The 22,444-nt window shown below is 32.9% G+C and overlaps 4 protein-coding genes across 8 annotated transcripts; 2 read left to right on the forward strand and 2 right to left on the reverse strand.

The window, feature by feature from the left end:
* Nucleotides 1-614: 614 nt before the first annotated feature.
* LOC123707438 (putative ATPase N2B) lies at nucleotides 615-5,054 on the forward strand. Of its 2 annotated transcripts, none has more exons than XM_045657485.1 (7): nucleotides 615-1,092; nucleotides 1,164-1,358; nucleotides 1,534-1,775; nucleotides 2,034-2,208; nucleotides 2,505-2,654; nucleotides 2,910-3,026; nucleotides 3,272-5,053. In XM_045657485.1, exons 1-7 carry the CDS (start codon nucleotides 700-702, stop codon nucleotides 3,392-3,394), a joined length of 1,395 nt encoding a protein of 464 aa, XP_045513441.1. In that variant the 5' UTR covers nucleotides 615-699; the 3' UTR covers nucleotides 3,395-5,053. The 2 variants fall into 2 exon arrangements, with proteins under 2 accessions (XP_045513441.1, XP_045513442.1); XM_045657486.1 differs by having other exon boundaries at nucleotides 948-1,092; nucleotides 1,220-1,358; nucleotides 3,272-5,054.
* Nucleotides 5,055-5,583: 529 nt separating this feature from the next.
* On the reverse strand, nucleotides 5,584-18,515 carry LOC123706804 (general transcription factor IIE subunit 1). Of its 4 annotated transcripts, none has more exons than XM_045656259.1 (10): nucleotides 18,338-18,515; nucleotides 17,908-18,002; nucleotides 12,514-12,647; nucleotides 12,020-12,136; nucleotides 10,893-11,071; nucleotides 8,832-9,058; nucleotides 7,847-8,045; nucleotides 7,151-7,280; nucleotides 6,715-6,819; nucleotides 5,584-5,790 (listed from the first exon to the last, which is right to left on the reverse strand). In XM_045656259.1, exons 3-10 carry the CDS (start codon nucleotides 12,635-12,637, stop codon nucleotides 5,615-5,617), a joined length of 1,257 nt encoding a protein of 418 aa, XP_045512215.1. In that variant the 5' UTR covers nucleotides 12,638-12,647; nucleotides 17,908-18,002; nucleotides 18,338-18,515; the 3' UTR covers nucleotides 5,584-5,614. The 4 variants fall into 4 exon arrangements, with proteins under 4 accessions (XP_045512215.1, XP_045512214.1, XP_045512213.1 ...); XM_045656258.1 differs by having other exon boundaries at nucleotides 12,514-12,654; XM_045656257.1 differs by lacking the exon at nucleotides 17,908-18,002.
* LOC123706803 (tyrosine-protein kinase transmembrane receptor Ror2) lies at nucleotides 13,325-16,512 on the reverse strand. The gene has a single exon (XM_045656255.1). It carries the CDS (start codon nucleotides 16,255-16,257, stop codon nucleotides 14,341-14,343), a length of 1,917 nt encoding a protein of 638 aa, XP_045512211.1. The 5' UTR covers nucleotides 16,258-16,512; the 3' UTR covers nucleotides 13,325-14,340.
* LOC123706805 (rab-like protein 3) lies at nucleotides 18,271-22,341 on the forward strand. The gene is made up of 6 exons (XM_045656260.1): nucleotides 18,271-18,389; nucleotides 18,626-18,835; nucleotides 18,987-19,132; nucleotides 21,221-21,357; nucleotides 21,663-21,717; nucleotides 22,159-22,341. The coding sequence occupies exons 1-6, from the start codon at nucleotides 18,344-18,346 to the stop codon at nucleotides 22,303-22,305; spliced, it is 741 nt and encodes a 246-aa protein (XP_045512216.1). The 5' UTR covers nucleotides 18,271-18,343; the 3' UTR covers nucleotides 22,306-22,341.
* The last annotated feature ends 103 nt before the right edge of the window (nucleotides 22,342-22,444 follow it).

The following is a 22,444-nucleotide window of genomic DNA, read 5'->3' on the forward strand; positions in this document are numbered from 1 at the left end:
GTTTTTAATAATAGTACATAGCTTTAATCCATTCAAAAAGTTTTTTTCTTAAGAATAATAATATTGCAAATTACTTGCTTCAGTGTGTTTTTTTTAACAAATCATTGGTCAATAAATTAATGTACTATATACGTATTGGAAGTATAAAGGATATATAGGTATTATATTTATCGTGATGATGAATCACCTTCACTATGCTTCCAAAGGTATATATACAAGTAAATACAAGGACCCTAATGGCTACAAAATCTTTATCAGCGAAGGTAAATTACAGTCGCAGAGATTCTAGTTTTAACAGTCTTCGTATAAGTTTATGTCCTCAGCGCTATGGATTTTAGATATTACATGTAATAATACACTTACCCAGGGATAATAATCATCCATAAAAAACCGCAACGAATTGAAAATCTTTCTATAAGAAATCCAGTAAAAAATGCAAATGTTTTCGGTATCTTCGATACCTTAGAATGATTTCTTCCTCTAACAAGAATCGAAGTTTCGTCTGTGGTCAGCAAAAAAAAATAGCTCTGTCAATTGTATGACAAACAGGAGTGGGAGTCATGTATTTATTGGCAGTTGACACTTGGCAGTAGAAAAAACTAATAAATTATTGAAAATTATCCATATGATAAAAATGATGTTTTTAATATTACATAATAACGAAAATGAATTTTTGAAATTCTTTTAATAAATTTAGTTATGTTTTATAAAACTACAAGTGTACGTACAATGCTCCAAAACACTTTAATAATTAGGTATCCTTGGAGACGGTGTGATCAATGTGTAAAATTCTTATCTTTACAAGCACAAGAGAAAAGAATTGGTCCATTGGATTTGTATTCAAAAAAAATATCAGAGGGTTTGCTTAGTAGAGACACTCACCAAGAAGATGTTGTCAAACAGTTAGAATACGTATATCAAGAAGTTGTCAATTTTAAGCGCCCAGCAACAGCCGCCAAACGTAATCCTATATTTTCGTTTTTTAAGAGAAGCGAACCGCCAAAAATATTAGCGCCACAAGGGTTGTACATATATGGAAGTGTTGGAGGTGGAAAAACCATGTTAATGGATTTGTTCTATGAGACAGCCCCGGTAAGATAATTTCACTGGTAACTAAATTATTAATTATCATTTTAAATATTTGATAACTGTAATAATTTTAGATCAAAGAAAAGTTAAGAGTACATTTTAACTCATTTATGTTAAATATCCATTCAAGGATCCATGAACTTAAAATCAAATCTGGAAAAGGAGCAAGTTCTTTTAAAGATGAAGGATCAAAACCATTTGATCCCATACCACCTGTGGCAGCAGATATAACCCAAGAATCATGGCTAATTTGTTTTGATGAATTCCAAGTAAGTATCTAATCAATTTTTTACCTAAAGTACAATTATTACTTTCTTAACCAGTTGGTAAGCCCCCCTTAATCTATTCGACAATTTGGGCTTGTGATTTATTTATATAGTATATTTTCATACTTGACTTAACTTCAACAAATGTCATTGTTTTAAATACTGAAATATTTTACAGGTGACTGATATTGGTGATGCAATGATATTAAAACGACTCTTTACACAATTATTTGATAATGGTTGTGTTGTCATTGCAACAAGTAATCGGCAACCTGATGACCTATATAAGAATGGATTACAAAGAGCTAATTTCCTGCCATTTATACCTATATTAAAAGCGCATTGTAATGTTGTACAACTTGATTCTGGAATTGACTACAGGTTGCAAGGAAGTGGTGGCAAATTTGGAAAGTATTTCATGTAAGTTAAAGACATTTTTAGTTTTTACATTCTATGATATAAAGAAAAAAATAAAAAGAACTTTCCATTAGGACTTGATTTAAGTGTGTAAACTTATTGGTTTCTCACACAGCATGTCAGACTAAGAAGACTTGGGTTGAATATTTATCAAAACTATAATACTTACAATACATTTTAGAAATGAAATCACAAAAGAATGAATCACAATAATCCTACTTACTTCTGAAACTTCAAATAATATCCCTCTTGTCCTTTTAGAAACAATGAGTTAACACCAGGAAACAATGGTGTTGATAATCTTTTTAAATTTCTGATATCAAAAGAAAATGATACAGTAAGAGTAAGAGTAATTAATATATTAGGAAGAAATGTTAAATTTGCGAAGAGTTGTGGGCGTGTCTTAGATTCAACATTTGAAGAATTGTGTGACAGAGTAAGTTTAATTACAACATATTTAGTTAAGTAATGTTTCTTAAGTTCGCTTGTGTGTGGTATTATTTGATGTAAAATTTGTGAAGCATGATTTCCTTCCTTGAAATTCTTGTGTATTGTCTGTTAAACTTCAAGAAGTTAACACCTTGGATTAAGTGTAAGAATGAGCAAAAAGTAAAGTTTATGAATAATTATTTGTATTTTGGTAAGCAAATATTAATTAGGTGGAAACAGCGATAAAGTTGATTGTTATATAATATTCACAATAAAGATAAAAGATAAAAATATTTGTTACAGCCCCTTGGTGCCAGTGATTACCTCATATTATCTAAAACATTTCACACTGTGTTCATAAGAGAATTGCCTCAACTGTCAATTGTCAAACATAGGTCACAGATTAGAAGATTTATAACATTGATTGACACATTTTACGACAACAAAGTGCGGGTAAGAGTTTTAAGAGTCTGAACTTTAAATCTGATTAAATGTTGCCTTACTAATAAGAACTATTAGCTATTAATACATTTTATCTTAGTTAGAATAAAAATTCGGGTTTTCATTATAAGTAGATACACGTTACAATGTGTGCAATTTATATTTCTTTAACACTGAGATTTATTGAATTCACACATTCAGTGGGAGGAAGTCCATTATTCCAACAGTTGTGGAAGGATTTTTTTTTCATTCTGTATACTTTTACAGGTTGTCATAGCTGCTGACTGTGAACCAAAAAACTTATTTAATTTAGAGGATACAAAAGATGGGTATGGCGATGCTGATAGAGCTCTAATGGATGATTTGAGTATTTCAAAGGATTCGGTAAGTTTATTCACCGTTATATATTACTTTTTTAAACACATACCTAATTGGCTGAATTAGGGCATGGCATGTATAAAACATGGCGTTATAGAGTAAAATAATCGTTCATTTACCAAGAAATCTATTTATAAAATATTGAGTTTTATATGTCAGTCATGTGACACAAAACGGTCAGATATAAATTGCGATGTGTGTATATGTGCATATAAAATGTTCTTGGAATTAAATATTTGAACTTTTTGTAGGAAAATTCCCGAGCGGCCATTTTCACAGGTGAAGAAGAAATGTTCGCTTGTGATAGATGTCTCTCTAGAATAATGGAAATGCAAACGGACGAATATTGGGAGAAATGGGGTAAAAATATATGATCTTCCATATCATAGTAATTTTGTGTTCATTAGTAAAATTTTATCAAATAGTTATTATGTATTTATATTTTCTTAATTGTACAATGTACTTAAGACTTTTAGTGCCTTTTTAGAAGTGTTTTTCTAACACCTCATGGTACAAATTTTTAATTTAGCTTCAAAAGGTGTATTATGTTGCTATTTAAATACGAGTGTGTTTAATTACCTAGTCTGTCATTGAATTTTACACGTATTAAGGGCCCCAAAATACGCTTTAGCGTATAGAAATAAAGACTATAGAAATGACGCGCCTCGTAGTCTGTGCGGAATGAGAACTATCATGGCCGAGATCTAATTTACAACAATTATATATTTTGACATTAACTTCTGTATAACTGTAACGACTTAACAGATTCGTCAACATAAGAAAGAAGGTATTGCAATGATCTGAAGTCCCCGACGGTTCTCTTTCCGCACAGACAAGAAATTGTATGCCTCGTGGCATAGTAATGGAAACTCTTTGGTGATACAAACTTCGTGTTTTAAATTAATGATATTGTTCATAATTTAAATACTACGAAAAATTATTAGGACTCCTTTGTGAGTGTTCATTAGTATCTTATTATATTATAATTTAACATAAAATGTAAGTATTGGAAAATTAATATTTTTTTTAAATATGCTTTAAATCTTATTCCATTGCTATTGTATTGAGGTGAAGGAGATGTATACATCATCTGTCGGATACATGATGGAATTTTTAAGCTATACTAGAGAAGTATTCTAATGATATATTTATTTTTATACTTAAAGCAGATTTTACGTAAACCTTAACAACCAATGTATTAATTTCTCTAGCTTCCGCAAATCGGTCCAGGAAATTTGACATAAAATATTTATCGAACATTAAAAATCAACATGCTTTGTGTTTTCTTAAATTCTTGTTTACATAAAATTTGCTACTAATGGTACTACCCCTCTTCCATTATCAAATTCCATCAATTGTAATATATATTTCTGAATAACATAAATTAATGATTTCATTAAAATTAGAAGGGTTGTGAAGTTAATTTTTTTATAACAATTTTTTTCCATTTTGACAAGATATGTTTACTGTCGAGAGTATAAACGCACATATATTTGTAATGTTTTGAAATTATACAGTCTTGTTGTATTGTTACAGTATTAAGCGACATTGTAGTTATTAATTTTTATTGAATAGCTTGGATTTTTTGGTCTAGATTGTAAGTTGACATCATTCGTTATTACGAATCATACTCTAAAATCTTATACTGTATTGTCTCGTTCACTTCTTATCCGTACAAGTCTTTACTCTGTGAGGAAAGTAAGTTTAGCATGAATATTTTGATTGTTCCGTCATGTAAACGGTAATACAATAATGTCAGTTTTGACAGTTAATCCTATTAAAATAATCTATGTAAGTGCTTCCGATTAGTTTCACAAAGCCCTTTAAGTTGCCTATACAAAATTGTAAGTTTTCGTTTACAAGACCTATTTCCTGATGAGAACTTTTTAAAACTATGCTGAAAAAATCTTAAATATTTAATAATTAAGTAAAACTTTTCATAGACAATAATTCACCTTATAGTACCAAATCATCACCAATCATCATTTTGTGAGTTTTTAGTCGTTAAAAATATTTATTTTCTGTTAAATAAACGAGACGAAAGTGTTAATCTTTTATTTTGTTATACGTATTTATATTTTTTTCACCTTTTAAGTATATATGTATGTTTGATCAAGTATCGTTATTTATTGGCGATTTTATACAATTACTGATATCTCAGTGATATTTTTATATTAGCTACTTTTATACTAGCTAAGAACATCCATAGCTTTATACAAAATAATTTTCTTTTGTTTGTATCAACACTGACACAAGCACGAAATTTATACAATAATATGAAGATTAAGAAGAAAATGAATGTTCTACCCATAGATAGTATGAGAGATAAATATTATATCAACCCTAAAACGCGCGTGAATACACATCCAGTGGCGCTACAATCCAAGTACTGGCGTCAGATTTAACCTTTTATAATGTATAGGCGAATAGTTTAACTGCGCACGTAGAAAGATAGGGTTGAGACTCGCACGGTTAAGCTAAATGACCCTAACACTGCTCCAGACCAGGGAAATAGGATATCAGAATAGGAGTGGTCAGCATTGTGGTATTATTAATAAAAAAATAATAATATAGAAACATTTATTGCTTAATATCTAATCGTACATATGACTGTAAAATTCTTGATAAACTTGAATATATGTTTCCTTTTCTGACGGTGTCATGGTCGCGATGACGTCATCGTCAATACTTGTCAATGCTACAGGCTTGCCGTTCACCAAAACTGTTGGTACATTGTCATCAGATTCTGAATCTTCGCTTTCCATTTCGGCTGAAAATACAAATAAAAATATATAATAGATTGTAAGGTGTTAACAAATGGCGCTCTTTACAAAACAACTCTCGTCTCTTACTGACAAATTGAGTTTACGCTTCAAGGAAAAGAGACATGACTATTTATGAAGGAGAAATTTACAGCCTTTTTAGGCTTTCTTCTTTCAGTCACGTGACAAGGGTGCGATATGTTTTTAACCATTTTATTTAGTTGTGTGTAACAGAAGCAACCGTTATATACGAACTTTAGACATTTAATATACAAATAGTTCTGACAATAAGTAAATTATTAAGAATTAATGTCAAAGTAAAAAATATTGGGGTAATGATTGTCGACTCCATAGTGATTCTATATTCTAATTCGTATCTCAAGTTTCAAAGCTGTCAAATGCCAAACTTCATACAGAAAAAACGGTCTGACAGATCCTATAATTAGATTAAAATTTTAAGCAAATTTTCAACATGTAAAACCACTAATTCAAAGATTTTTCTACATTATGACACCACAGATATGCCCCCGATGTGTGTGTTTCATAAACCATCATAGATTTTCGTTATTTGTTAAAGGGCAAAAATTCTGTCCCATTTTGTTTTTTTTCTGAAAAGCCGACATATAAAACATATTTTAAATTTACATTCCCATTCAAATCAAAGGCGTAGAACAAGAAAACTGGAGGTAAAGTCTCCACCACTATTTTGGTTCGTAAATTTTATGATTTACCAAATACAGCTAATACGGCTCCTGATCTTCTTCAAGTATTAATCAGCATGCCGTAAAATGTTAAGTGTAAATTGAATTATTTAGGCCTCCTATTGGATTAACATCAAGTCCAATCAACATTTCAGAAACTCGATCAGACATCTAATGCCAATTGATTACGTTGATGTTTACTTTGCAAAACTCTGTGTTTTAGATACATACCAACTGCAGCTATTTCATCTTTAAGCTTGTAGGGGTCTTTAGATTCGTTGTCACTAGAATCAGAACTCTCTTGTTCCGGTTTGAGAGAACTTGCCGCGGTATTTCCTGAAATATTGTTTTTGCACGAAATATAAAAAAATCACTTATAATAAATATTGATGTTGGTTAATCTTTTTTAAGTGCATCTTTAATAATATGACATTGTTGTACATAAATGTTAATTTTTCTTACCGTGGTCCATTTTTAAACTCGAAAGCAATTTTTGTATCAAGTGACAATAATATAAATGGATTAGAACATTTAACGAAATTGTAGACACTATAATATTTGGTACATAGAAATGATTACCTGATAAAACATAAGGTGTTTATATATTTCCTGTATTTAGGCACACGTAGGCCGCACAATTTTGAAAAAATAAGTGTCAAAATATTACCTGGATTTTGTTTTTCATGCGCGAGAAGGACAGACATAATATCGTCTGTCTTTTCTTTGCCCGTACTTTTAGAGCTGGCAGCACTTGCAGCCTTTTCTAGTGCCATATCTGTTGAGTGGACGCTGTCACTCTGGAATTTTTTTATAAATATAACCACCACAAATACAAAATGCGAACTTTTAGAATGCCAGTTGGCTGGCTTGGAAATTTGATAATCTGATGTTGTAATTTGATTTTTTGAAATAATTTAGTTGTCCAGGGAGTTGTGGTTCAACTGAAAATCTGGTTTTGCTGGTGATAAGAACTTAAAACTATGTTGGGCTTATTATCGTTATTTCTAAATTTTAAATTGAAATTAACATCCTATGTGGTTTTTTGAGATCTGGAACCCGAACACAGATTACAAAAATCTGGATTTTTTTGAAGTCATAGTTTAATTTCTGGATTCAATTCATGGGAACCAATAATTGATGTCTTATAACCTATACAAAAATACTCTCTACTGAAAAGGAAATTATAATGGAGTTAAAAAAGGGCTGATTTTGATGAAGTTTGACTTCATATGACTTCAAGTTTTTAAGAAATTTAAATCCAAATTAAGTACTCGTACTTGAAGGCCTAAATAAATCATACTACAATATTATAAACAAATTCCTCTTTTAGATCGGTTGGTTAAAAAGACGGTCTCTACATTACCTGATCATTGGCAGCAATAGTACTCTCTACCATCCATACAGGTCTCTCTTTCCTCAACGCTGACGCATCCATTGCGTTATCAGTATCCCCGATGGTGATGTCCACTCGAGTCTCCTCAACAGCGAGGCCCTGGCTTCGAGTGGCCTCACCAGACCATTCTTGACCAGATGGCCGTAAGGCTGATTGTTTGTTGGTGAGCCTGCAAAACAATTTAAAAATATGTGAAAAAAAAATTATAACGTCGTACTTATTTAATACATGTAACATGTATCTATTCATAGTATTGTCTTTTGTTGACATAGCTGTTACACATTAAGAAAAACACTTTTTGAACGGATTGAAGCTATGTATTATTATTAAAAACTTATAATTATTTACATAATTCTAAATTTAAAAGAAAATCCGACGTTTCGCGTGCTTTTCAGCGTGCGTGGTCACGGTGACCACGCACCGTTTAAAATTTAGAATTATGTAAATAATTATAAGTTTTTAATAATAATACATAGGTTCAATCCGTTCAAAGAGTGTTTTTCTTAATGTATCTATTCATTTAAAAATCTTACTTCTATAGAAACCAAACCTAAATTAAAAAAATAACATAAGGCCATGCTTTAAGGGTTAGATTGAGAAACAAGAGTAGAGCTGAACTCTCGGATTTCCGTATTTAAAAATTGTATCGGATTTTGACATTATGTCGCAATTCGCCCTAAGTCGCGTTTCTGTATCTGACACTTAATGTATTTAATAAGTATTAATACTAAGTATATAACTACTTAAAAAATACAAATATTTAATTATGACAATATATATTGATAACTTATTGCAAAAATTATTTAGTTAAAGCGAATTTTTCAGAACTTTTAACGTATTTTTAACGGGGAGAGCAATACCCAAAATATCACTTAACGTTATTAAAGCTTTTAAGTTCCACGCTTCAGACTAAAGCTTTTATGAATTACAGCTACTTAAAAAAAAAAAAACATACCCTCGTATAGTGTTAATATCCACGGGTTCCGGTTCCAGAATTTCTGGCGCCAACTTTATTCCCTCAACTTCTCTCAACAATATGTATAGCGTTTCCAGTTGTTCGTTGAATTTTGCTAGTAATAAGCGAGAATCCTTCTTCGGGAGAGCTGACTGGTCTTCCTCCACTACTTGGTTACAGAACGTACACCTAAATTCTTGTGTCATCATGTCATACAGTTGGTCAGCCTGTAAAATTGTAACACAAACTGATGGCCTGCAGGGACAGTTATACTAAATTCGTAATTAATAAATATAAATAGAGTTAAAGTCACAGAACAGATGGGAGATAATCAGTTGGGATCTGGGTGAGGCTCTTTCTACCCGAAATTGTGTGTTTTGTCTTTGTACAAAAAAGTGTAGAAACATGCAAACTCACGTCATTTTTTGCTTCTTAGACTACGAGAAAGCCTTTGATAAGGTAAAGTAGATACTCATGAGCCGTCCAAACGGCATAAGACTGGATGTTAAAGAGATTAGGTTAATAACAAACTTGTATGGAAATCAAAAAGGAACCGAGAGAAAATTACGAAGAAACAAAAATAATGATATTAGTCGGGGACTTCGTCAGGGATGTATCCTGTCACCACTGCTTAATGAATACATTTTTAATGTAGTATTCATTAAGGTCACAATAGCGCGGGCTGTAGAGGAACTCTCTCAGTCAAAAGTTTTGATTGCTTCATCAGAAGACCTGCAAACACTTATAAACAAAGGTAATGGTTATTGCCCGTAATGCTATTAGGCCTTTCATGGTCTTAGCAGATAGGCATACAAGTTCTTAGGGTCATGGGTAAATGAAACATGGGATTCCGATCAAGAAATTAAATTTCGAATCGAAATGGCCCGGGATTTTTTTAATAAACTGAAAAAAAGTACTTTGTTCGCGCCACATGAATATCAAACTGAGGGTTCGACTGTAACATATGGCCAGTAGCATTATACGGCTGTGAGGCATGGACTATTAAAAAAGACACAAAAAGACGCCTCGAAGCGAATAGGTATGGGTAAAATTCAAGACGAGAGACGGGCTGGTTGAAGGAAGAAGTGGTTACGGAACGTATGGGAGTGGACCACGGAGGAATTTTTTAGACTAGCGCAAGATACCCGGCAATTCAAGTTGGTAACAGCCAACCTTTAGCAATAAAGTGGTACAAGAAGTAGAAGACACTTAAGTGAGTAAAAAAAAATAAAGGGCGACGTACGAGAAGAACTGGTTAAATCGCGTGAAAGTTTTTTAAATCATTACACACGTGACTTTTTTTTTGTTCTTTCTTGTCTAGTTTCTTCTTTATAACTATATGTAATATGTATTTTTGCACTTCTTGCCTACCTTATGTAATTTAATACATTGTTTTTTTTCTCACAGTAGTTGCCTGGAAGAGATCGCTCGAAAGCGATAAGACCACCAGTTGTCCCCCAATTTTTATAATGTAATGCAACGAAGTGGTAATAAATAAATAATAATAATTTTTAAATCCACACATTTTGAAAAATATCGTTCAATCAGACAATACATAAACAAACGCGACGGCGGGAGAGTGACGTGTCGATCGCCTGATTGTTTAATCAGTTGACGTTTGTGTCACGCGCTGTGTACGATGCGCAAACTTTCCCCCACTCCCTTGTTTAATGCTCAAGAAGTTTGCCGGTATCTCCACTTGTATATAAGTGTCACTTAGATTATGAACCCTTAGATAAGCCAAGCTAGTTTTTGTTGGCGTCGCAACCCTAATACCCCTAATTTTATGTTAGTTATAAACTCATATATTAAACGATTAAAGTTGTAACCCAACAAACAGAGCGTTTCATTTAACATATATCTCAACATCTACAACAACCGCCACCGAACTTAACTCAAGTCAACGTCAAATTTTGTATTGAATCGTGTTGTTTATTCATTAGTAAGTCATAAAACATACACAAGTTGTTGTTTTAAATTAGTTCGCTTTACAAATTCAACTAAATATTTTCTGCTTGAAACATTTCTATTGATGGATTATAGTTGGCAGTGAATAATTACCTCTAAATCGGTGAATGTTTTACCGCAAGAGGGACACTTGAAGCTGGCCCGACTTGTAGCGTCTCTCTCCTCTGTCTCCATCCGTTTCCGCATCAAATCTAGTTTGTACTTCACCACATTAACAAACGTTTTATAGTTTATGAAATAGTAGTTCACCTTTTGAGCTTTACCGTCTGGACCTGTAAATATTTTTTCATGTATTTAATAGTTTTCGACAATCCACAGCTTATTTTTAAAGACAATATATACAATACAGCCAAAACACTATACATAAAAAGAATTATTTAAACATTTTTTTAATGAGGTGCGGGAATGTGTGCAAGTGTGTGAGTGCGTTTTAATGTGATATTAAAAATACATTCGATTTGCTTATCACCTTCAAAAAAAAATATCGGAGATAATATGGAAGTCGAGGACTCGCGTACTTTTTAGTATATATTTAAAATAAATGTACCTAAGGGAGCGTTCAAGTTTTACGTAACGCATTTTGGGAGGGGGGGTGGATTCCTTTTGTAAAACGTTACGATGCGGAGCGGGGATTGAATTACGCGTTATTGTTAATATTATTTAACAGAAACAGAAACGTTACGGCGCGTTTCATAGGGGGGGGGGGGTGTTAAGTATATATATATATATTTCATTTATATTCGGTGTATCTATTAAATAATAACCAGTGGCGTTACAACCTTTTAGGTCTGGGCCTCATTTCTGTATCATTTCAATCAATCACTAGGCATGTAACTGATAAGCCTTCTGCTTCACACACCCCCGACGACTTTGTGGATCCAAGGCAAGCCGAGCGAATGTTAAATACGCGCATAGACAGAAAGTCCATTGGAGTACAGCCGGGGTACCGAACCTACGATGGATAACAGTGGTACGCTGAAGCCACTAGGCCAACACTGTTTACTCTCACCAGCTTTCTAAACCTTCATCTCGAAATAGTTGCTTTGCAGTTATCGAAACTATAATCAACGGTATACAGTAAGCCGTAGAAAATAAAATAATACGTCGTTCGAATTTGAATTCTCAGTTTTAATTACGAAGTGATTTTAATAAGATTAAATAACAGAGGTTATCCTGTAGGCAGATAATTTAATTTGACCCAGTAGCATTTATACACTGACCTGTTTCCATTTTTAATCTCACTTGAATGAATTTATCATTTTTGAGTGTTGCTATCCGCGCTCTCAACATTTTGCGTTCGAATTTTAAAAGCTCACAAATATCATCTTCCTTCATACCTGCAAATAAAAATGTAAACGGTATTCCTGATCGAGATTTTCGTAAGAACTTAATTGCTTTTCAATCAAATTTAAAAAAAAAACAATTGGCGCATTGGTTTCAATGGAGATTAATATTTTTCTGCCATTTTAGATCATTCAATATGGAAATTGAATCGCAGCAGACATTCTACATTTTCTGGCGTTAATCGAATTCATATTTGTTAAATTAATTGAAAAATTCATAATTTCCCATTCAAATAATGATTAGTATTTATAATCGACAGCCAGAGACTTGTAGGTTGTTAGATATAACATAGATAATAGTATTAGATGACAACCTAAAACATTTTTGCGGAGAACCGAACCTTCAACAACAGTATTATTAAAATACTTACATGGATTTCTAACCAACATATCCACTATTAGCGCATCTTCTATCGTGTAAAAGCCTCTCACCACCAGCCGAGCCAATTGCTTCAAACTACTCGGTACTTCGGTCACCAAACGTTCCTCAGTCATGATTAATTACCTGCAAACTACATCGATTTGGGATGTTTCACTTAGTACAAGAATAATTTGTTTAATAGTGGCCTCTCCTTCGAAATTTACTGTAAAATTATGACAAATTATTTTTATGACCGTATGTGACCGACCGTGAAGTATTAAGGTACACTTCAGTACATTTAAGGGATAAAGAAAACTGTTACGTTTATATTAATGTAATTCTCATTTAAGAGAAAATTATTTTTTTAATTATATAACCAACGTCCCAAGTCCCAACGTCCATTTAGTTTTTACGCTCCTTGTAATTGCTGTAAGCAAATATGGTCATGGGTTGAACAGAACAGTTTTGTAAATCTAAATTCGATGAAATCTTATAAGAGCCAGCAAAACGTGACCTTAAACGCTCTCTTTCGTTAAGGCAGTGCAAGGCACCGCCCCACAACGCGAAATTGAACGCGAACGAAATAACGATGTATAAATTGCTCACGTTTCAATTAGAAAACTCAGCTTATATTATCAACTGCAGAAGATTCAACAGCCCTAATTTAACCATAATAAGATTTAGAAAACTAACTTTTGAGTTGTAACTAAGAATAACGTTTAGTAAATAATCTATCGGTGTAAAGCGGCATTGTTCTTCAATTTCATAACGCTCGATACGAATAAATAAAATACTATATACAAAATTGTCACATTTAATCTTAACGACAATAATTAACATACATTACGTAAGAAAAATAAATTAAAGTGTACAATAATATATTAAAAGTTGCTTAAAATTATTTTTAAAATGTTTTCATAACAAATACAATTAACTGTTTAATTTAGTTTTAGTAAAATGGCTTCAAAAGTCGTTGTGAATAATAATTAGCACTAAAGTAAAAATTAAGTACCAAAATAATAACTTAGTCTTATAATTATTTATTGGCAGTGAACATACAAAAATCCATACTGACAGAGTAAAATTTTAAGTAAGGATACAAAATTTCTCAAAGAATCAGTTGTTTCAGTCAAAATTTACATTTTATATTAAACATAGTACAATAAATGATTTAATGTCAATAGGGCAAGAGTACCAATAAGTCAACAATTCATCCTTATGAATTAGTTGAAAATTGCTAAAATTACAAAGTCATTAATTACTTTAGGACTTTAGGAAAAGTTGACATACTTGGGATTAGGATTTTACTTTTAATATAACAATAAATTAAGGAATATAAACAATTGAAATGTAACATCTACACCTAAAGCTGTACAAAGGATAATACTGAGGACCCAGTGTGAATTGTGTTAAAACTACTGTAATTTGAATTTTTCATTTAAATGCTCTACTTATATAAAAATATATAGATTTTATATACTTTTGCTCTCTACTTATTTTTATTGAAAACAATCAAGCATTTGCAGTTATCATAAATAGATAAGAAATCAGATAAAATATTTAAAACATAGTAAATAACTAACACAATAAAATGATAAAGGCGGGTGAAATAACTAAGTCAGTCTTATTCCCTGAATAAATGATGATTCATAATCTTGTGGTGAATTGAGCAACAAAATTGTGCAAAAATGTAAGATTTTTTTTAACACCTACACTTGTAAGACGAAAGTTTTGTAAGAAGCTTCTTACAGCACACATTGAATACCACACATTTCTAATGCAATTCAAGGTTTCAATTATTTATAATCTAAATTCAACCCCGGGTAGCTTCATTAGATTAATCAGATTGAGTTCTTTCTAATATCATTTGAATATTGTCCAATGTTTGGTAAATAACTCTAAAGTTTGGGCGATCACTAGGATTGTGGTTCCAGCACTGCTTCATTAAGTCATATACACACCTAGGTGTGTTATCAGGACAGGCAAGCACATTACCATCCTTCAAAAACCTAACTACTTCCTCATGAGTCATGCCAAAGTATGGCTGCAAAGCAAATGAGAATATTTCCCACAAACATACACCATAAGCCCATACATCTGATTCAAGTGTATATTTATTATATAAAATACTTTCTAAAGGCATCCATCGTACTGGGATGGCATCATGTTCGTCTCCTTTGTAGTAGTCTTGTAGATAAATCTTATGAGATAAACCAAAATCAGCTATTTTAACTACCATATCATCATTAATAAGACAATTTCTGGTGGCTAGATCCCGATGAACAAATTTTCTATCTGATAAATACACCATACCAGATGCAATCTGCCTAGACACATGTAAAAGATCTAAGTCATTAAGTGGAGCCATTAAAAGGCGCAAATCTTCTCTGTTTTCCACTCCTGGAGGATAATTAGGGGCAGTACTGCAAGCTCTAAGGTATTCATTTAAGTCACCTTTACCCATAAACTCAAACAGTAAGCACATTGGTCTTCCAACAGCGCATACTCCTAACAATTTAACAATGTTGGGGTGATCAAACTCTGCAAGTAAACAAGCTTCTCTTTCAAAGTCTAATTGTAAGTCATGAGATGCTTCATCCTTTAACATTTTTACAGCAACTAAAGTGAATTCTTCCTCAGGAACTAAGCCAGGTGCTTTTGCTTGAAAGACTCTACCAAATGCACCTTGGCCCAGGTCCCTAATATAAATTATATTATTTCTAGGAAATTCCAGTTTTTCCAATTTTGGATTAAGTTGTGCCCCTGTTGTATGGTATGCCATATTACTAGGTAGTTTATCTAAATCTATATCCATATTTTGAACATTTCTTCTTGAGATGTTACATTTAGAGTAATGATTTTTCAAAAAATAGTGGCATAAAAGTGCAATGCAAGCTATTCCTAAAACACAACCAAGACCACCAATAGATAAAAATAATACAAAAGTTGGGGTAAAATAATTCTCCATAATAATTGGTCCATTAATATTGTCCATTGTAACCTCACTTGAATTGGCACAAAGTGGTACATCACAGTACTCCCATCTTACTGTAGGGTCCATGGTATAACACCATGGTTTACGTTCTTCACCTCCTGCATTTCTACAATAGTTTGTAGCATTCTGGACTTCTGGGAAAATAAGAGGTGGTCTAGTATGTTGATGTGGATACTGAGATTCCCAAGCTTGACAAGAAAGTCCAGTTTCAGTCACATTCATAGTTCCTTGATAGAATCTGCCATTTCCATGATAACAGTTTGTAGTCACTTGACTGTAGTCCATTTCTGTTATTCCTGTGTTATGACAAGTAACATGTGAACCTTTTCCTGAAAATCTTGGAAGCTTTTCACATTCAGGAAATCTAAAATGCCCCCTCGATTCAAAGAAAACACCTCGACGCTTCTGTTCTTCAATCACAATCCAGCCATTATAACAGAACTGCATTTTCACAGCCATACAGTCTTCATAGCAAAGAGGTAAAGCCATGTTTCCCACGTCATCCTTATTTATACATTTAGGAAAAGCATAAGCACACAGTAATTTTTCGGCTTTACTTCTACATGGTTCTTTTAAAGTTGAAATCATTTCCTTCCAAAGGCCAGTAGTAATTTTTTCGTTTTCAAGACCCCCCGTTTGGTTGTACCAGACGTATCCCGTAGAATAATGTTTACAAATTTGGCCATTGTATGGGCCACAATATAGATAAACCGACCGCACAGAAACAAAAAGAACAATAAATTTTATGAACACTTCCATTGTTACAGAAGATTTCTATTTCCTTTTTAGGTGGCCATAAAACTGCATTTTAGATTTAGGTTTACTATGACCACAGTGAGTTTATAATGTTAATGTTATGTTAAATAGACAATGGCGACGGATACTTGAGTTATTTTCAAATATTGATTTTGTTTTTCTGACTCGACGCAACCTGCGTTTCAGTTTATTACGGGCAATAAGCAAATGACATTGACAATACAATGCGATTGCATTCGCAGTGTACATAATTTGATTTAACCCACAGAATGTTTAAACATATTTCAGTACCAAATCAAAAAAAATTTAAAACTATTGTTCAGAGCAAAGTATTATGTCCTTACATATGAAATTGGCGTTTTGTACGGGAGGAACAAAAAGTCGAATATTTTTAAATATAATATATTTAATTAATCAAAGTATGAACCATTGTTTTCTATGCACTTTTGCCATCTCATAGGTAGTTCATTGATCCCTTTACTAAAAAAACCAGTCGGACGGGAATCAATAAAATCTGTGAAGGCGATTTGGACTGCCCCATCAGAGTTAATTTTTTTCCCTTGCAAGAAGTTGTCCAAATTTCGAAAAAAAAATGGTAATCTGTTGGAGCAAGATCCGGGGAGTACGGAGGATGTCATAGACATTCCAATTGAAGCTCTTCTAATTTGGTAGCCATCTGTTGTGCAGGGTCTAGCGTTGCGTGAAGTAGCAGTGGCGTGGAGCGATTGACCAGCCTAGGTTGTTTAGCCGCTAGCTTTTCTATCATGGTTTGCAATTGCTGACAATAGACATAAGCCGTAATAGTCTCGCCAGATTTGAGGAAACTGCAATGAACAATACCGGCACTAGTCCACCAAACGCTTACAAGTAACTTTTTTGGGGTTAATTTTCGCTTGGGGCAGGATTTGGCTGGCTGGGCAGGATCCAACCATTGCGCTGAGTGCTTCCGACTATCGTAAAGAATCCATTTTTCATCACAGGTAATGATTCGGTTTAAAATACCATCATTATTGTGCCGGTTCAGTAATGTAACGCAGCAGTCGACGCGCGTTTGCCGGTTTGCTTCAGTAAATTCGTGAGGTACCCACCCTTCAAGCTTTTTAATCTTCCCAATTTGCTTCAAGTGAATTAAAACAGTTTTATCACTAACACCGCAGCCTGCAGCTAAGTCGGACGTGGTTTGCGATGGATCCGCTTCCAGAATAGCCTTCAATACTTGGGTCTCAGGCCGTCCACGCGGCTTGTTCTGCAGGTCGAAATTTCCAGAACGAAAACGTTGGAACAAAAAACTAACTGTGTTTTCTTTTGCAACATGACCGCTATACACATCATTCACCCTTCGAGTCGTTTCCGCAGCACTAGTGCCACGGCGGAACTCGTACTCGTAAATAATGCGATACTTTAAGTTTTCCATTTTGTAAAATGAGTGACGCAAGCAGAAAAAACAGAAGAAAAAACAAATGAATGACGGTCATCGAAGCACAAATACATGAGTAAATAGCTGTACAAATTTGAATTTGGAATTCCTTACCAAAAAGGAGAACACCGTGATTAAAGTGATTTCATATGTAAAGACCTATTATTAGAGAAAGAAAGTAACTTAAAACATTTTAATAGATCTAGGATGAATATAATAAAATTATAATTACTTACAATCTTTTACGTTCAAAAAGCGCTCATTTGTATATTATTTTTCATAATAATAAATAAGTTTAGTAATGATAACAGGGTATGTTTGGTTCGATAATCTGAAAAGCATTTCATCCATATGAAAACCTCTAACGGCTTAATCATTTCAGTGATATAGTCAAATTGAGGCTAATTTTAATAATACCCCGAAAATATTAGAGAAAAATTAATATAAATTAAATATTTTCTTATGCGTTCTTGGTTCAGGTTAAAAAATAAAAATTCAGAGAGTTTGGGCTGAGCATTAGTCGCTTAAAAGTTTGTTATCTGTAATATGTACGAAAGTCACTGTCAGAATGATATTGCTTATGTCATTCGATCATGAGGTTCCAAATTCCAATTGTCAAATAATTCTAGACGGAAGACAAACAAAATAAACTTTTCTAATAAAAACCTGTGAATGGCTGCTATTGAGAAAGTTAAGGTAGTCGTCCTCGGCGATTCCGGTAAATCACTGTTCATGAGTTTTAATTTTTCACTTTTCACATCAAAGAAATTTAAAAAGAATTGTTTATTTATAAATAAAATACACAGCCACCGATTGCTTACATGTTTGTGGCCACCATGACACTTTGTTTTAAGGTTAGCCAACTTTCAAAAACTAAACGCGGGAAAGTTAAAAAAAATGTAAAATGTCCATGTTTACAATGTGAATATTTTGTTTATCTAAATTATGTTTTAGGTGTGGGAAAAACGTCGTTAACGTATTTGATAGCTCATAACAAACCACTGTTGTCACCGGGCTGGACTGTTGGTTGCTCAGTGGAAGTAAAACTTCACAGATACAAAGAAGGAACTCAAGCACAAAATACGTTTTTCGTGGAACTCTGGGACGTTGGCGGATCTAATAACCACCGTATTACAAGAAATGTATTTTATCAACCGACACATGGTGCGTTTCCTTTTTTTGGTTTGCTAGTATAGTGTCCATATTCTCACAAAGTGGTAGACATTATTAACATACTTTTGTAAAACATTTCACCTGTCATCAAACTTGTTATTTCCAAATAAATTGTATTTTTAAAAATAAATTATAATTTCAGGTATTATTCTTGTGCACGACTTAACTAATAGAAAAAGTCAAATAAATTTACAAAAATGGCTTGCAGAAATATTAAATCAAGGTTCAACAAATCCAACCTTCCAACATGTGGATGTGGATCCTGAGCAGTTTTTAGGATCAACACAGGTACTATTTGTTGTTTAATATTTCTCAGAACTTTTGCAATTGTTGTTAAACAAATACATGTTTAACAAAAGTGTGGTAATCCCATCAAGTATGTTTTTGGAATATCATTAGATTATTGTTTTGACATTAGAATAGTGTTTTCCTACATAAAAAAATACAAACACTATACTTTCTGAAGTACAATAACCATGATTAGTTTTCTTTACAGCCAATAGCTACATACTTAATGTGACCATTTATTATTTGATTCAAAACGGGTCAATGGTTTATTTAGGTCAAATAAGTCAGTTGGCTTAAAAGATACTAATTGCTAAATATTGCCTATATTTTGCAATTCAAACTCAAAGTGTTTAGTTATTTTTATATTTATCAGATGAACAAGTTTGTTTCGATTGTAGCTGGTGACAATTTCAAGTAAAATGAAACTCAACATTGAAACGTATAAGGGTAGAACAAAAAGTAGATTTTAGTTAAATACACTATATATAAACTATCAATGTTTGTACCATTGCTATTCATGCACTTTTGCCATCTTAAAGGTTGTTCATTGCTCCTTTACTAAAAAAACATTCTGACGGGATTCAATACAATCTTTGAAGGCGGTTTTGACTGCCCCATCAGAGTTAAATTTTTTACCTTGCAAGAATTAGGTCCGGGGAGTATGGTGGATATCTTATATATTCAAATTGAAGCTCCTCTAATTTGGTAGCAGACCCATGCAGGGACCGTTTATAAATCTCCTCAATAAAATATCTCCATTTATTTTGCAAGAAAGCAAGTCCACTGCTCCAGATATTCACGTCTTGTTTCATAAAAGTCTTTAGCCGTCCTTTTCACAAATTCTTTATCAATATCAGTACCATTATCTTTCAATTTTAACATTGACTGACCGTAAATGGGAGAAACTGATTGATCTGTTTCTGAGTTAAATTGTCTTTTAATTTCCGATACAGTCTGATCTGAACTTGAAAAGTTACAAGACAGCTTGATGAAAACTTGCTGACTGAGTGTGTAAAAAAGAAAACCATAATTCAACGTGGGATTTAAAAAAAAAATAGTGACATTTTTCAATATTCAAAAACTTAACATTGAAGAACTGGAAGTGGCGAGGCACCGTCGGCATTTTTATGTTTGTTAGACTTTAAATGCTGTTCAATATTAACGCCACTATCATGGGAAACGCTTAATTCCACACGTTTCATATCTAATATCTGATGAAGTATTTATTTGCTTGATAAACGGATATTTTGCATGTAAGCTAACATTGAACTGCTACTCAAATTTTCGCGCGGTTTCTGAAAACGGGACAATTTTGCGTCCCAAAGATCATGTCGTGGACACCGGGACTCGTAATTGTAAAAAGGGACTTTCCCGTTCAAAACGGGACGTCTGGTCACATTATAATAACATACTACAGCTATATTATGTATACTTTCTTACCCTAAATAATAATTGTATTGCTGGTAAATATAATTATTGTGAACATGACCTTGACAGTATATAAATGTATAAACCTTGCACTGCACCTGAGCTATGAAGCTCTAAAATTTGTTTATTTATATATCTATAATAAATCTGCTTAATGGACTTCTTATGGACACAGATATTGTTGAGTGGCGTTTATTAGCTAGTTAGGATTGTACATTTTTTTGTCATATTGTTTCTAACAAATGATAATAATCGGCTATCAGTTAAATGCTTCAAATTGGAAGATATTCACATCTCAAACCCAGGAGGCTCATGTTTAAAATTAAATGAACTATTATCTGACCAAATATACAAGCTATTTTCTTATATTAATTACATTTGTCAATTGCTTTAATTTTTATTGTTCCCAGTGGCATTGTTGGTTAGACATGTAGAGCATGTTTTTTTTTAAACGGGGCAAACGGGCAGGAGGCTCACCGGATGTTGAGTGATTCCGCCGTCCATGGACACTCAATGCCAGAGGGCTCGCAAGTGCGTTGCCTTTTAAGAATTGGTATGCTCCGAGTGTGAGGTCTTGGCTTTCGTTTCCAGTGCATAAAAGAAGTCACTAAATTTTTGTGAATATATATAACTGACATAAGAGATTACAACATATTGCAGATTCCTATACTAGTAATTGGGACAAAGTTTGATTTGGCTGAGGAAAAACAGAGAAATAATCAATATAGGCGACTGGCAAGTAGTATAGCAGAGCAGTGTGGAGCTGATGAAATATTTGTTAATTGTTTTCAACCAAGGTATATTAATAGAAAGTTTATTATGTCATAGTGAATATCTTACTGCGTGACTTAGGGAATCTGATTTTAAAGTTTCTGGAACATCAGTGATAAGTGGCTGGGTGGATATTTTGTGTTTTTTGTTTGACCAAACATATCCAACCAGGATGTTTCAGTATTTTTTTAACAACTATAATTTAACAAAAATATATTTAGCAATAAATGTAGATTGTGTTAATACATTTTGGGAAAAGACATTGCACATTCATAATTAAAAAATGTAATTTTCAATAAAATAATATTAAATTGAAAATTTAATTTTGTAGGAGTCTCGCTCCGGGCACAAGCAATTCGGTTAAACTAACAAGATTTTTTGATAAGGTAAGGTTTTGAGTATTTTGGATAAAACAAGACTTTATTTAATGATAAAAGAAGGGATGCCCTCTCTTGACTGGCAATTTCCAATTTTTCTAATACTTTAGAATAAAGATGACGTGTTTACCAAGAAATTGCAGATACATACCTGATCCTGAGATCCTGTATGTATTGCCCAAATATGTGAAGTTTACCAAATATTTAGCATATCCATACATTTATATAAATTCGAGTTATCTAAACATGAGACAAAATCCCTTTGCGACAGGCGTGACCCACTAACGACAAACGATTTTTTATGGAAATGGATTATAGGTCACGTGACAAAGCGTGACCTATAATAATTCTCATACAAACTCCTTTGCTGGTAGGTCCGCAATTCGTGAAGGGTTTTGTGTCAAATCCCTGACTTTTCTTAATACTAAAAAGTATTTATGGTGCTCACAGATAATAGAGCGGCGGTACTATTCCCGTATCAGTCCGTTCACAGACAAGCGTCGTGCGATTCCGCCGTACATAATGGCAACATCGACGCCGCTTTCGAACAATAAGCCTACACAATATATGAGCCCCCGATTTTACCACATGGACTGATAGCAAGATTATAAATAAATATATTATAATTATCTATATAAATGTGTTTTTAATAATTTTACCTTTTACCTAACGTTACGTTCAATAAACATTAAAAAATGTATTAAGTAATTACTACAAATTATGGTCTTATTTATGT

This window comes from Pieris brassicae, chromosome 3, assembly GCF_905147105.1.
Source record: "Pieris brassicae chromosome 3, ilPieBrab1.1, whole genome shotgun sequence".
NCBI lineage: Eukaryota > Metazoa > Arthropoda > Insecta > Lepidoptera > Pieridae > Pieris > Pieris brassicae.